The 16,186-nt window shown below is 41.4% G+C and overlaps 1 protein-coding gene and 1 long non-coding RNA gene across 3 annotated transcripts; one reads left to right on the top strand and one right to left on the bottom strand.

Moving 5' to 3' along the window:
• Nucleotides 1–97: 97 nt before the first annotated feature.
• Nucleotides 98–10,908, bottom strand: IRAK1BP1 (interleukin 1 receptor associated kinase 1 binding protein 1). Its single transcript, XM_035571364.2, has 4 exons — nucleotides 10,437–10,908; nucleotides 5,584–5,649; nucleotides 1,448–1,578; nucleotides 98–418 (listed from the first exon to the last, which is right to left on the bottom strand). The coding sequence occupies exons 1-4, from the start codon at nucleotides 10,809–10,811 to the stop codon at nucleotides 148–150; spliced, it is 843 nt and encodes a 280-aa protein (XP_035427257.1). The 5' UTR covers nucleotides 10,812–10,908; the 3' UTR covers nucleotides 98–147.
• Nucleotides 1,585–8,353, top strand: LOC118260841 (uncharacterized). Of its 2 annotated transcripts, none has more exons than XR_004782317.2 (3): nucleotides 1,585–2,337; nucleotides 2,542–2,620; nucleotides 7,276–8,353. It is a non-coding gene; the product is annotated as an uncharacterized LOC118260841 (long non-coding RNA). The 2 variants fall into 2 exon arrangements; XR_004782316.2 differs by having other exon boundaries at nucleotides 7,273–8,353.
• Nucleotides 10,909–16,186: the final 5,278 nt, after the last annotated feature.

Here is a 16,186-nt window from a genome sequence, read left to right as displayed (position 1 = left end):
TTAAGAAACTTTCTACTTTTGCTCAGTAGTTAAACAATATTCTTAATATCCTGTCTTAACCATACTTGCTATTGTAACAAAGTGGAAAACAAAAAAATGAAGAAAGTATAAAAATTTATTAAGAAAATGTGTAAGATTTGTAAGTTTTTAGAGCAACTTCTTTCTTCTGGTCTCTTTTCCCTTTATCTCAAACACAGCAAACACTCTACAAGAAGCATAAGCAGTAGCATTCTGGATTCTTTCCTGCAGAGTCAGTGAATCTGGGGAGTTAACTTGATGACTGTCTGTGTGTCCTTCCCATTCTTTTGTTTCTTCTTCTCTTATTAATAAAGGTTTTCCCAGTGACTGGCCAAGCAGTCGACATACTTCTTGAGCTTTCTGCCGTGTGTTTGCAACAGCAGTGACGCATACTTGACGGCTGAGAGGCAGAGAATGCAGCACAATAACAAGCAGGGTCAACTTGCACAAATATTCATGCCAAACATTTTTTTTCCTATGTTTCAGTTCTTGTAACTGCATGGGGTAAGGACCATCACACCTTTCCACACCTTCTGGATGGTAGATTGAAAGTTTGAGGGGAAACTGAGAGGAGAAAATGTGAGCATCCTCATCAGCTGTAATCAAGCATTTCAAACACCTATATGCTGCAGGCACTGGTGGTGTGTGGTGCAGAGCAAGTGTCCAAGCCCTGCTCCAAACATCTGGGTGCCCAGCTGTAAGTCATGCCAGCACCTACGTGAACTCACTGGCCTGATTTCCAGACTCTTGTGTCGACACCTTTGAGATACACTTCTGACATCTCCAGAAACGTTACCTGCAGTGAGCTGAGCTCCCTTCTTAGCCCAGGCATATTTCTTTAAAGGGCAAGCCCCAAACCAAGATTAAACGTTCCTCTGGTTCTCCCACCCTCTTCAACATTAGTGGGATATGCAAAAATTCAAATAATTAGTAAACACCTAAAATATTAAGACCATGAGCTTCAAAGTAGCATATTTTGATGCTGAGCAAGCACTGTACATGGCTCACTTCAGAGCATGTCAGTAGCTAAAAGTAATGGGAATTGGCAAGGGTACTTACAATTATCAACATCTGGTAACACATTTGTACCTCCATGAATAAATTCAAATTAAATCTACACATGCTGATGTAACCAAAGTCAAATTATGTTGACCTAATATTCACAGCAGATTATACTTCCAATGGAAATCAGTGAGAAAGTATTTATTACATTCTGCTTCTGCACAGTGGCACTGCAAAAAGAACAAGATGCATCTTTCTAGGCTGAACAACATTAATTTCTAAGTTATATTTAGAACAAATGCTGAGATCTGAACATAAATTTTAATAGGTATGAAGGAAACTGCTCCCATTACAAACAGTATAAATTATGTATTCATATTAAATGTTATCTGAGGCTGTAAAATCTGTGGCATAAGAGAAAACTTACCGAAGGGCGTCTACGGCTTCTGGCGTGTGGTAGAAATGAGGTGGACTGATGGTAACAGAAGTCCCTAATTTTTCAGTAAGTAAATTGCAAACATTCTGCATTTTTCCAAAATCACTGAATATAATAGAGACCTGGAACGAACACATGTCAGACAAGTAAATTTTTTTAAAACTTTTCTCCTATGATCCAACACTTGTAATTAAATCAATGTAAAGACAGATTTGTACAAACTAACTAAACATACTAGTCCTGTATATACCACCAACATTTATTGAGTTAGACACTTTTATATAGCCCTAGAAACTATCAGTTGTTTTCCAACAGAAAGAAGCTTATAAAACAGTTTAAAATTGAGGATTAATAAAATTCTCTTTTGTGAGGAAGTCTGGCATTCTTGGTATGTAGACAATTTGAAGAATGAACAAGTACTGTGTGTGACACATCATCAGACGCATCTTAGTTCTTCCCTTTTAAATTTGAACTTAGATTACCAGATGTTAATTACGCAGAAGCCTAAGCAAAATGATGTGGAAAACATCGGACAGGAAGGAAAATTACATTTTAATTCCACACATTAAGTTCAAGAAACCTAAAGTATGAGACCAAAAGAAGCCTAGCCCAGTCCCATCTAACTTGCTCAAAATCCTGCGCTGGGTGAACAGATTCGCCCCAGTGCCTACAGAGAACTAGTCACTTCAGTCTAGGATGAAAAACAATTTAAACGTTTAGCTGTCTGTGCCTTTGGCATTAAGAAGCATTACATACAGATGATACATCAGGAATTTGGGTGTTTTCCCAACTGCTACAAAGCAGGCATCGCTATCAGCCCAGGATCCAGAGCCCTACAGCCTTCCCGGCAGGGAAGTGCCAGCCAGGTGGCAGCTTTCCAGGTAGGAGCAAGCCCTCCTCTGTAGCAGAGCACCCTTGTCAGCAGTCAAGTAATTGTGCCCAGCTGCTACTGTTCAGGAAGCAGAAATCCCAGTTCCCAAACTCTTTTTTAAGAGTCTTCATCTTCACCTTGCAGTGCAGTGCTCTCATCACCAAGCCAGGGTCACCATCTCGTACCCCTGACTCTTTCACTTCTTTTTGCACAGAAATGAAGCTTCAAGGGGCTACTGCTTGTCAGCTGTGCTGCAGTAACGTCCTGTGGGAAAACCTCTCCTTTACCTCGTGGTAAGTAGGATCACTCAAGGAAGTTGAATCCCTCAGTGAGACAGGACTACTTCATATAGAGGGTAAGGTAAAAATGGATACTGACAATTATCACAAAGTAATTAATGCACGTCTTGTTACCCTTGGTAGCCTCTCACTGTACCTCATCCTGGCTTGAATTCTTGTTCTGGCTCAGTACCTCATCACACCACAGAGCACAAGCTGGGCTTAGGGCCTTAAAAATTGTCCAAGTGACGGGGCAACTCCACCTCTGCAAGGACGAATGGCCAGGTCTGCTGTGCAAAACTGCACCAAGTACGCACCTTCATCTGTAACTCGGTGGCTGGATCACTTTCTGGAAAGTGCGGTGCTACCCTGAACTAAGACCAAAGATGAGACTAAACCTGGATTTCTTTCTTCAGTGAGAGCTCTTGCCACATATAAAACCCATACAGCCTCTCATGCTGCTTTGCAAGAAAACTCCTAATTGTGTTTTGTGGAAAGCTGACGGTACGGTCTCACTATGTGGACCATCATAGCGTCTGCCAGATGGCTGCCAGTGTTTAAAAGATTAGTTCCCTCAAGGGGATGAAACAGAAGTCTGGTCAAACAAAATAATGGTGGGCTGTAACCAAGAGGGAAACTGCTCAGACTGGGGCAGCTCTGGGCACTCAGGAGCTTTACTGGTAAAAAAGCAGCATGTGATCAGGTGCCCTTGGGGCAGAAAACAACCGAGCAACACTTGTGAATTTTGTTTCCCCAGCCACAATCACAGTTTTCACTTAAATTATGTGGAGCTAGATCCAATAAAATAAATTCCACCTGGATTTACAGAGGATACCTGAGCATTAAAATGCAAAGCAGTCTTTCAATTTCCTCAATAAAATTGTGATTAAGGTTAAAAAGTGTGAAAAAATAATATGAGGAATGCAAAACCATTACAGACACATTGTAAGGTTTGGGTAAGGCTGTAAAGGACAAGAAGTTGTGTTTTACGAAAAGGCAAGTGTGTTAAGATATGCACAAGAACGATCTAATCGTCCCACGAGATCATCACGCAATAGATGAACTGTTATGGTTAAGATACTACAGAGCTTTGTGATCCCCTACAAAACTTCATTCTTCTGTGTATTTTCCTTTGTTAAAGCATGAATTAGAATTTATCTGCTTACAGTTGAAAGTATGTCTCAAATTCTTAATTACACCCTAAAACAGCTATTTGTCCGGGAATTTCTTCAGTCTTCTAAAAACTGTTAGAGTAGACAAATGGTAAAGAGAGTGTAGAGAGTGAAATAATGCATGATTTCTGTGATTTGATACGTAACATAAATACAACGGCAAACTCTTTAGTACAGAAGCCAGTGTAAGTTAATTTAAAATTCATTTGTATTGCTAAAGTAGTCTCACACACTGGTCAATGGAACTCCATTGGTTTTATGAAGCTGCACTAACAAAACTAGTGCTTATATAAAGGGGGAGTCAAGGTGAAACTAACCTCTGCATGAAGCGCTACCGTACTGCTACTCAAGCAGCCCAAAGCAACAGTACTGCGGCCAGATTTTCAAGTTCCGGCCCTGTGAAACCACAGAACTTCTGAACAACAATTACAGCTGGTCCAAACTGCCCACTGGTGTAAACTTGGCCCACGTAATTTGCTTTCCACTTACTTACAATCTTTGTTGTATAAAATTGATGGCAGGAGAAGGCTGACGATTGGTTTAGTTACCGCATAGGGCTGAAGTAGTAGCCCTAAGCTTGTTTGTAGCCTAAATAATAACTGTATGTAGTTGTATTAATTTTTAAGTACAGCTTATCTAAAAGACTTGATAATTGAAGCTCTCATGATAGTAGGTGTCTAAATTGCAAAGTTAAAGTCATTCAGCAGATGACATTAATGATAACATTTAAGTATCTGAGGACTCATTTTAAAATCTAATTTTGTTCTCCAAATTCTCATTTATTTGTATATTTATCGCTGTTATTTAGATGAGAATATATCTTAAAACAAACATGCAAATTAAAGAGGCTGAACTCTGATTTAGGGGACTGTAAACTATAACTCTATAATACTGCTATAGTTTTACTGCAGACTTTTATAAGAATCTTTATAAGAATCTTCGTAAGAATCACTGAAGTTGCTGGGTAGTGACTGAAGTGATTAAATCTGAAAAGATTCATTGATTGAAAACACATTATTTCCCCTAATGAATATTTTCAGTGCATTTACTTCTTGCTATAGTACAGATGTGCAAAAATAAACTCCCCTGAGCTGATTCTGAAGAAAATGGGATTATTCTAATAATATTTAACTTTCACACAGCACTTTTTACCCACAGAATTCAAAGTGAATTACCTAGGAAACAATCAGCTTTGCTTTACTTGCAGCAAGCTGATGGCAGAGTAATGTAGAATAGACCAAAGTCCAGGTGCTGTTCAACTGTGGCTTAAGCAGATATAGGTTAGGGCTGCCATGCCACAGTTGTCCCCCATCCATTCTTGTCCTCTGCCTTGCACTGTCTCCAGTTTACGGAGCTAAAATAATGGAAAAAATAATCACTTTTTTTTTCCAGATTAGCTTTTAATTGGAGCAGCTTTCCAAACTTGCCTATTACCTCATCACGTACGTACAAATTCTGTCAAAAAAGTAGAGGGCAGGGGCATCTAGGGGTTGAGGAGAGAGCAGAACCATAGGTTTGCTTACACCACCATACGATGACAACCTTAGAGTCCCTCCTGCTGCATCACAGAATCACAGCACGCAATCATCTGACAAGAAAATAATCCTTTCCATGCTACAGTAGCAGAAAACAAGTTCTGCACACAACAGAAGACTACGATTGAATTCTGCTTTAAATTGCAGTCTTTCATTAGCTTATTCGGACTATGCTGCCTTTACTACAGAGAACATCTAGTTATAAGGAAAGAGTCTGCAAATTTTCCTTGGTCCTTGCTACATTTTTTGTTTTCTTGGGTTGAATACGTACCTCTGCTTCCATTTGGTAGGTGTTCTCTAGTCTACTAAAATCCTCTGTTACAGTCATATTTTCTTCCTAAAACAAAATACAAGAATATAATCTTAAAAGACAGAAATGAAGGGTCTGTTGGAAATGTATGTACACTGCGTTCTGTAAAAGGTGAACTGTTTTGGCTTGTAACTTATAACTTAGCAACACAAGTTTGGAATTTTCCATGCAAATCTCGTCAGTTAAGGCTGGATATTAAAGATTTCTTGATATCATTTAAAGTAAATTATACAGTAGCTCTATAAGGCAATTTTGCTGCTATTCACTCGAGGAGAAGAATTAGTTCTTGAAAGCAACTGCTAGCTAGAGGCTCTGTGTATCAGTGTGTAACTGTCAATTCACCTGGTACAAAACCCAAGATGTTTCAGTCGTTTTTGTGATTTAAACAATGACTAATCAATGGTTATTCAGCAGGAAGGAAACCCTTAAAAGAGGTTATTCCACTTTGACCCTTTTGCATTAATACCAGCTATATTTTCAATATAAGGTACGTACAGAGCACTAGCAAAAACTTTAAGATTTACAAGCAAGATATGAAACTACGACACGGAGCAACTCTGGCTACCTCTGAATATTTGACCAACTTGCTAGCAGTCAAACATTTCTTTCACCCACTGCCCTCTTTGGTAAACAGTTTGGATGAACAGTTTATTGTAAAATTACTACAACATAACAGAAAGCACAGTTTACAGTTTAATTCTAAGTATGAGTTTGAATTTAATAGTCAGGAGCTGTGGAGAAGCAGATACCAAGCCTTCCAAATTACTGAAAAAGTTTTACTTACTAAATGTATTTGCATAGGAACATAATATTTGCTTTCATTGTTGACACATTTCAAAGGATGTTCTGTGTCAGAATATTTTCTACAGAGGACTCAAATCTTCAAGTTTATTGTGTGGAATGCATATTTTTTTAGAAATGACATTAATCACGAGAAGCATTTTCCTTCTAAAATATCACATGGAAACCAGACCTATAATTATCATTGCACAGTGCCTACAAGAAGCTTTTGGTTTTTTTGAAAAACAAAAATTGAGTTTTCAATTTTATGATTGACGAATAAGGCTCAAATACAAGAAGGAACATCCTTATTTTTGGAAAATCTCTCCTAACAAAGGCAAGGACCACAGACAGTTGGTCCCTAAAAGCCATATTTCCCCTTTTTACAGTCATAGGTTTGAGGTACTTGGGAAGCATGGCTGGCTGTGGTTCGTTAGAGAAAGATGGAGCAAACCATACTTTTTATAATAGAATCAATTGTTGATACAATTATCAGGAAAGTTTTTTTTTCTAGCGATATATATCCATGTCTTATAGGAATAACCACACATAAAACTCCTATTTTACAGAAATAACGATACTGTAATAAAACTTGAGAGTAAAAATAGAAAAGGTGCATTTGTTTTTCCTTGTCTCCATTCCTTAATCCCTTTAAAAAATATATTTTTCCTCTGAACAGGTCAGTCTTCTTCTAAACCTTTGTTTGCTTCTTTTTCTGTTTGTTTTTGCGCTTCACTCGCTTGCTGTTTATTTAAGGGCAGTGCCATCTTGTGGTTCTAGGCACTACTGCAAGATTGATGCAGTTGAGAGTGAAAAACCATCTTGTGCCATCTACTAGAAAATTTCCCTCATTGCTAATTTGTATCCCAGCAGATTTGACAGTAGCCGTATGTGTTACTGAAGACAAAGGGAAGACCTAATTGCTGAAGTCATAACGATGTGGCCTCTTCTGATACATCTTCTGCCAGATGCTTTGCTCCTTTTCAGGAGCCTGTTCCATCTTCAGACAAGTACACAGAGAAGACAAAGAGGTGATGGCAGAATTTTAAATTGAAATCAGGGCTTTGACTACATCAAAAGCAAAAGACTTTTTTTTCCTACTGCTTATGCCTATTGTTTATATTTTGACTCAAGAACTGTTCATTTGATAGCAATAACCACAGGAAAAAAGTAGTTTTCACTGTGCCTTAAGAAAAACTACACTTCCAGAGTGTCAGGTGTCCTGGACTTCTGGAATAGTTCTCTCAATTTTCTAAATCTGTGGGCCAAGAGACACAGTATAAAAAATAAATGATTATATATATATAACATTATTTTTATATGATAACTCAATTACCCCTAGAAACCATTGAATGATTCTTAACAGAATCACACCTGTATGCTGCCTATATAGGGTATTTTCTGATCCAGCAGTGATATAAACTATCACTGTTGCGGGTACCTTTTTTCCACTGACTATATGGATATGCATCCATGGCTGTGACTCCTGAGTAACAGGTTCCAAATACGGAGAATAGTGCATGTATATCCAAGGACACAGCCTAGTAAAGACAGAGCCTGCTGGATACAGTTTGTGAACTGGTTTGGTTTTTTTTCCTTAAGTAACACCCCCTCTCTAAAGCCTCAGCTAACCTGTACAATCACTGCTATTTTTAAACAAGATGGCCAAAGATAATTTTTAGATACAATGATTAAAGAAAACAAATGTTATCTCCACACCACCCCCCACATAAATTGCAAGCTGTAAATATAAATCAGTTTGCTTCTAGAGAAGGAAAAAAAAATGCTGCTTTTGAACAGCTGGGCTCAGTAAGAGATTGGTTTCCCCATTGACTGTACTTTCCCTGCAGCCCTCAAAGCAGATTCTGTGCTCTAAGTGCAGTAGATACTTACAGCACTCTATAAATAAATGCTACTATGTGCAACTACTTCTGATTAAAAACCTGTGTAAATATATATGGAAATTAGGTGCAGCCCCTGGCATCCTGACAAGCTGCTAATGCAAACTCCTGCTGCTGCAGAGGTTACGCACTCCTGATCTCACAGGCTTCCTACAGCAGCAGCACGAACGGCTAAGGAAACGGTTCTACAGATTAATTAAAAAATAAATATATGGTCTAACCTGCTGATTTCTAAAGGGGCCTTAGACAGCCTTGCAAGAACTAGAACCATATGAAGATTGTGAAGAGAGCTGAATTTTACAGTGGTCTAGAAAGGCATTAGCTACAAGTGATGTTAGGAAATGCAGTTAGGAGCAAACTGCCAGCAGTGAGATCTGTTAGTCAGGAGAAAAGCCAGAGGGCAAATGAAAGCTCCAGCACTAGTGGTTTACAATCGGATGCAAAAAAGCACTAAAAATTACACCATAGGGAACTACTCTGGAAAAAACACACCACCTTGTTGTCCCCCAGAGCTAACACATTGCTAACGCCGAGAAGCCCAGAACTTAAGCAGCATTTCACAGCCTCTCCAGTCTGCAGACAGAACACGTCTCCAACATGTGCTATGCCTGAAACAGCAAGAGAGCGCTGTGAAACTAACAACCCACTGAATGTTCTGCTCTCACAACACAAAAGTAGTCCACTTTCTACCTAGTTTACACCACTGTTTACATGCCCCTGTTACATTCCTCTCTGCATATACCCAAATATCACCATGTTTGTCCCGATCACACTTCATTTTGCACTTATTTTTACCAGCCTGTGTGAGTATATACAGCACCTCAAAAGCACACTCACTGACTTAACAGCCTGTGTACTCCTTTTGTGTGTCACCTACCATGAAGTCGAATGCTCCCCGCAATCCCATTTCAGCCAGGTTCACGCCAAAAACCAGTCACTTATTCAGGTTCCTTGTAGGGCAGACAGCTGCAACTACTTTTTCTCACCTTCCCACAGTTTGAAATGCTATTTAATTGCATCCAGGATAAAAATACCCCATGACCTGATAGCTCCCCACAGTGGTGGGTACAAGGCTTATTGTTTCTCTCTACTAATAAAAATGGACAAATGATAAATTGCCTTGTCTTCCCCTGTTCCTCTGAAAATCCATGACTAAGCTCCTACCAACTCACTTGATGGAAACCGAAGGCACTCAGCCTGTAATCCCTCACAGAAATGCACCATTTCTGACTGAGCAAGTCATTCTGATGGTGAATGAATCCTCCTCCCGGTTGTGATCAGTGTGAGCAGGGCTTGTGTGATGTGACAGACACCCCACAGCTGTGTGTAGGGAAAAACACAGGTGATAGCTTTGGCCCACAGCAGCCTCCTTGCCATCTAGCCCCATGGCTGCAATGTGACCCTTCCCGAAACAGGGGGGCTAGAGGGTCTTTCTTATCCCCTTCCTTCTTCCTGAAGGAATGCTTTGTTCAGCTATTACAGAAAAGACAGGCAGCATTGCCATCCACTTTGAAATAAAACAGTAAATCCTAGTTTTTGGGGAGGGGAAAGAAAAGTTGGAGTCAGTACTTATCTTCAAATGCATGTAGCATTTGAGTTGTGGGCATGCCCTGTCACTGTAAGCACATCACTGTTTAGGCTGAGTAACTCACTCTTACTTCGTATTTACAGATACTGAATTCCACTGTAACATCATGCACTATCACTAAATACTTCTGCAATACTTTTATTACTATATTGAATAATTTGGGAGTAAGTTATCATCTCCCTTTTCCCCAGCTCATCTGTGAATGCATGGAAATGGCACAGGCTTCCTGGGGGACTTTAGGAGTAAGAAACTTTCAAACCCAGCCAGTTATCCCACCAAAGATCTGGTTTGTTGTGTTTTTAAGAGTCCAAACCCACCCACTTATCCCACCAAAGATCTATTTTGTTCTGTTTTTAAAAGTCCAAACCCAGCCACCTACCCACCAAGGATCTGCTTTGTCACGTTTTGTTTTTAAGAGCCCCGGGTGCAGAACCCTCCAGAACCGCTTCACAAAATCCCCAAACACCACCCGCAGGATTGCCAGGAGGAAACCTATCCCCTTGGCGCCTTTACAGAGCCGCCCGCCCTCCCCGGCGGCCCCTCACCGGGACGCCGCGGTGCCGGGCGCTGTGCGCGATGTACTCCAGCCTGCGGGACACGCTGCTCCGCGCCGCCCCGGCCGCCCCCTTCCTGCTGCCCAGCCGCACCGACACCCGGGCCCGGTCGGGGCCGGCGCTCAGCTCCGCGCTGCCGCTCACATGCAGCTCCCGGCTGGGCGGCACCGGCACCGGGGACGGCACCGGGGACGGGGCGAGCTCGAAACCGCGGGCGGGGAGCGGCGCGGGTAGCGCCATGGCGGCGGGGCCCTCCCGGCTCCATGGTAACCGCTGCACCGCTGCACCCTGGGAAGGAAGCACCGACGTCACCCCCCTCCTAGCGCCATGTCGCGACTCTCGCGACCCCCCTCGCTTTCCCGACATGGTCGGTGCCGAGGGGGAGCTGCCCCGCCCGCCGCCGCGGGGGCGCCGCCATCCCAGCTGGCGGGGCAGCCCGTAATGGCGGGCGGGGCGCGCGGCCTCTGAGGGAGGCTGCCCCGTTTCTGGCTTGTTTTCAGTCTTCTCAGAAAGAGCAGTCAGGCATCGGAACGGGTTGCCCAGGGAGGTGGTGGCGTCACCGTCCCTGGGGGTGTTCAAGGAAAGGTTGGACGTGGTGCTTAGGGACATGGTTTAGTGGGTGACATTGGTGGTAGGACCAGATGATCTTGGAGGTCTTTTCCATCCTTAATGATTTTATGATTCTATGATTCAACTTTTATCCTATTTTTCAGGCATAGTAGAGCCCAAGAGGCACACTCCGTACCGAAGAACTCAAGGGAAAGGGAGGTTGTCCATCCCTGTGCATGGAAGCCTGGGTTGGGCAGTGCCACCGTGCCTCCTCTGTGGGCACCCAGGCAGGATGGTCACAAACCAGCCCCAGCTTGGTGCTGCCCTTCCTGACAAACCGGCCCTTTCTCCACAGTGGAGTCTTGTAGCACGTGTTGGCTCTGCTAATGTCTGCTGGCCAAGTCGCGTTAAGTGCCACCCCTTCCTTCGGAAGGGCGCAGGGATGCATGTCCTGTGCAGGGAAGGTATCCCTGATGCAGGGGCGCAATCACAAGACTCTTGAGGCTGGAGGGGACCTCTTGAGATTTAGTGCAACTCACTGCTCAGGCTGGCTCAGCTGGAGCTAGTAGCCTGGGATCATGTCCAGTTGGGTTTTGAATATTTTGAAGGAGAGAGACCCCACAGCCTCTCTGGGTAACCTGTGCCAGTGTTTAGCCATGCTCACAGTGTTGCCTGATGTTCAGAGGGAACCTCCTGTGGTTAAGTTTGTGCTGTTTGTCTCCTGTCCTATCACAGGGTAGCGCTGGGAAGAGCCTGGCTCTTTCCACTTTGCACCCGCCCTTCAGGCATTTACAGACATTGATGAGATTCCCCTGAGCCTCCCCTTCTCCAGGTTGAGCAGTCCCAGCTCTCTCAGCCTCTCCTCATGTGGAAGATGCACCATCCCTTCATCGTGTTTGTGACCCTGTGCTGGACTCAATCCAGTTAAGTCCACACCTTCCTTGTACTGGGGAGCCCAGAGCTGAAACCCAGTGTGGCCTCACTAATACTGAGCAGAGAAGGATCACCTCCCTTGACCTGCTGGCACTGTTCTTCCTAATGCAGCCCACAAGGCTGTTGGACTTTCTTTGCTAGTCAGCTCTCAGCATGCACTGGTGCATGAGGTTATTCTCCCCCAGATGCAGAATTTGGCATTTCCCCTTGCTCAGCTTCATGAGATTCCTCTCAGTCCAGTTCTCCAGCCTGTCCAAGTGACTATGAAATGACTCACTCTCTGGATGAAGCGAGAGCAGTGGACGTGTTCATTGTAGCTTTAACAGGATTTTCAAAACTCTGTCCCATAGCACCCTCACACAAAACTGATGAAGTTCAAACTAGGCATGTGGACAGTGAGATGGAGTGAAAACTAGCTGAGCTGCCACACTCAGAGGCTTGTGATCAGCAGCGCAAAATCCAGCTGGAGACCAGTCATTGATGGGGTACCCCAGAGGCTGAAGCCAATACGGTTTTCTTTATAAGATGGGTGATGGGGTGGACCCTCCACTTGTGCACCCTCCACAAGGTTTCTGGGGATAAAAACCTGGGAGGACTGGTACACCAGAGGGTTGTGCTGCCTTCTAGAGGGATCTGAAGAGGCTGGAGAAATGGACTGACAGGAACCTCATCAAGTTCCAGAAGGACAAATAGCAAGTCCTACCATTAAGGAGGAATAACCAATGCAGTCAGTGGGCTGGCTGGCTGGAAAGCAGCTTTGCAGAAAAGGATCTGGAATAACTGGTGGACACCAAGTTGAACATGAGCCAGCAATGTGCCCTCGCAGCAAAGATGACCAGCAGCACCCTGGGCTGCAGCCTCAGCAGACTCTACAGTCTCCATTCTCCAAAATTATTTGTTGAAATTCTCAAATTCAACAAATTATTTTAAAAATCTAAACCCAAAATTCTGAATGTGTATCCTGCTAGTACTGGCCTGTATGTCTGACCTCATTTGCATGAGAATTTTTTGAGAGGTCTCTAGTATGTTGTTATTGTCTACATTTGTGGTACATTTTATTTTGGTTAATTGAAATCTGGAATCTGCCACAGAGGCTGAAATCAAACAGTGCTGTATGTTTATATAAGTTCTTACAGCCTTCAGAATCTGTGTGAGAATATCTGCCTGAAATGATACAGATAAATATTGCTATACTCTCCTTCTAGATAAAAACATGACATGTAAAGACATCAAGACCTGATTTTACAAATCAGATGCAAATTCACTGGAGGTGGCAGGAAGAGAAATATTAAGGGAATTGAAGTCCTGTCTTTTTTCCCTCATTGATCATCATGCAGCATGTGCTTCATGTCCTGTCATTAGAGAGAATCTGTACCAAATGCCTTTCCCATCATTAATATCACCTCTACTTTAAGAGGTATCAATGACTTGCATGCATCATGACTTTTGGAGTCTTGTGCCCTTGAATCTGTTTTTCCCTCTAGACATGCTGAACACTTAAAGCTTCAGATGAAATACCTGTTAGGTATTCATTATCTGTACAGATGAGGTAAATGTATATTCCTCTGAAATAAATTATTTCATTACAGAGGGAGTTTAAAATGCTTTTGAAATTATTCTGTCACAGCAGTGCTTTTTGTTTCACTGAGATATTTGCAGAAAATTTACTTGAAAATGTACCAGTATAAATAGACACATTCTAAATATTGAATGCCACTCATTAAGAAATAATCAATAAAGCTTTTAAAGATAATGTAATGAAGCCAAACGATATACTCTCCAGGTTGTTTTTGTGTGTTTAAAACTATTCTGATTTAACTGTTGATTAAAATTGATTTGCCTTTTTATGAAAAACAGCCTGTAACAGCCAAAAAAAAAATCCGTTATAGTAGTTACACACATACATGCAGATGTGCAATGAAATTATGTGTTATTAGGAAGCATTATGCACTTCCTAATTCGATGCTGTACAATGTTTAACTTTCTGGGAACATCGTGTTTCTTGTGTAACTGCCACAAAAAGGTATTATAAGTGAGGAGCTTAATTGGATGTATCCTAGAAGACCTTTTCCAAGGCCAGTTACAAAATTACCTTAGATGCAAATTACTCTATACTGAGTAGTCAGTATGCCCTATAAGAACAATGTACACTAAAGATAATGGGATAACTATAGCCACATTTACTTTGCAGTCTTTTTAGGGGTGCTTCGCAAAGCACTGGTCTAAGTATACTGATAAGCTGTCACTCAGAACTGGAAGATAAAGCCAAATCTACAGATAACAAGCTGTATAATTTGAGTAGGAAGCAGTTTTGAAAATGATGGATTACACAGTTGGAAAAGCAGTGTTGGAAAAGTTAACATAATTGAGAACAGCATTCTGCTAACTTACCGTTCAACTAAAAAATTGAAAATTTAACTACAGATTATGAAGAGATGGAGGTGGTGCTTAATTGTACATGGGATTTGATTTTTTGTTAGAAAAAAGATTTTGTTTTTTTTAAGTTTGTTAAACTAACTTATTGTGCTGTAAAACATTTCATGAACGGAAGCCCTATGTCATATCTTGTGTGTATTACTTGGTTATTCCTTACAATATTTATTTGCAAAGTCAGTCACCCACTTTCTACATGACCTTGAAAATCACTCTGTAGGGCAAATAAATATCCACTGTCAGCCTTTTCAAAACCGTATGCCATGCGTGGAAGTGAGAGCAAAATTGGTAGCCCTGCCCCTGCTGGCATTTTATTTCCAAGATCAAAATTTACTGGATAAGCTGGCACCAATATAGAACTTAGATGATTTCTATGAAACCTCCTACGTTAAGGAAATGTGAGTCCTCAGGAGAATTTTTATACTCCCATGAAAAAGATTTTTTTTTCCTTCCCAATGGAAATCACTGACAGGCATACTGAGCCTTGAAGGGAACACAGTAGGGCTCACAGTTGATGAAACTAGTCAGAACTTTAAAGTAAAACCAAGTTTTTTCCTTTAACAACCCACTGAGGTCTGTAGAGAAAGAGAAATGCCTCCAGTCTTCGCAGCTTCCTGAGCTTGCCTACAGAATTCCCAAGGGATGTTAATAATTTCTGCAGCAAGGGAGGTTGGTCAAAAAGGGTTAAGCCAGTCTGTTTCTGCTCTAGATGTTGCCAGCTGGAAGACACCATTCTTATGAACAGAATTTGTTGCCCAAGCATGAGAAGAGACAGCATTGCTTGAAAGTAAGAATGAATTCATCACATTTTTACCTTCCTTTAAACAGCTCAGCACCTCACAGGCTCAGAAAAGACACCAGTCATTTCTTTTCCTCCTTGTCTTCCACCTAAATACTGATTTGACCAGATAAAGTGATTTTAGAAATAGCCCCTTCAAAACCATGGATTCAGGCTGGGCTCAGATGTGATCTGACTTCTTCTAGTTTTAAATTAGTCCTGTTAATAAAGGTGGAGATTTCTTTATTTTCTGAAGTCAAATGTAGCGTATAATGGGAACAACGAAATTGTTTTCTGTTCTCTGGCGGTAGCTAGCTATTGATGAAATGAGCTGATAGATTTAGCCTGCTAGGGAAAAGCCCACCACACAAAAAGCCCTCATAACATCATTATTGACGGTTTCTGTAAAACTGTAACGAGCTTAATACGGTTGCTCCTGAAATCAATTAAAAGGCTGTGGTTGTCTTTGGTCACAACTGAATGAAGCCCTAAATCATGGGATGTATCAGTATTACTAATGCGGAGAGCTGTCAGAGAGAAAGTTAAATTAAGACTAGTAGAAATGAGGTTTAAATCTAGTTTCTGTGGTAGATTTCACTGAAATGTCTCGTGTTCTGTGTTCAGCAGCGCCTAAAAGAGAAAAAAGTCAGTCTGTGTTCAAGGATACAAACATTACAGAAAGGCTAAATGACTCCTTGCAGTGGTCTTCAGTAGTACATTTGTGAGGAAGTGGTCTGGAATTATTTGTTGTGGGCAATAAATCTGAGCCAAAAATTATGCGCCAAAAGAAACAATATATATATAAATTGATAACTTAAAAATATTAATTTTGTAGGATCTGAAGATTAAAGTGTAATTTAAAATACTATAAGTAACTTTTAATTAAAACGTACGTGCTTAATAAGTTTAATACTCCTCTCAGTTTGTTGTTACTTAAAATGTCATTAGAACTTTCATGATTTATGAAGGAAATGATCCATATTTTCCCCAGTCTATAATTTTATATTTTCTTAGGCATCCAGAACAGCTGTGAATGAATGCACATGTA

Source organism: Cygnus atratus, chromosome 3 (assembly GCF_013377495.2).
Source record: "Cygnus atratus isolate AKBS03 ecotype Queensland, Australia chromosome 3, CAtr_DNAZoo_HiC_assembly, whole genome shotgun sequence".
NCBI lineage: Eukaryota > Metazoa > Chordata > Aves > Anseriformes > Anatidae > Cygnus > Cygnus atratus.
This window is presented reverse-complemented; position numbering and strand designations above follow the sequence as displayed.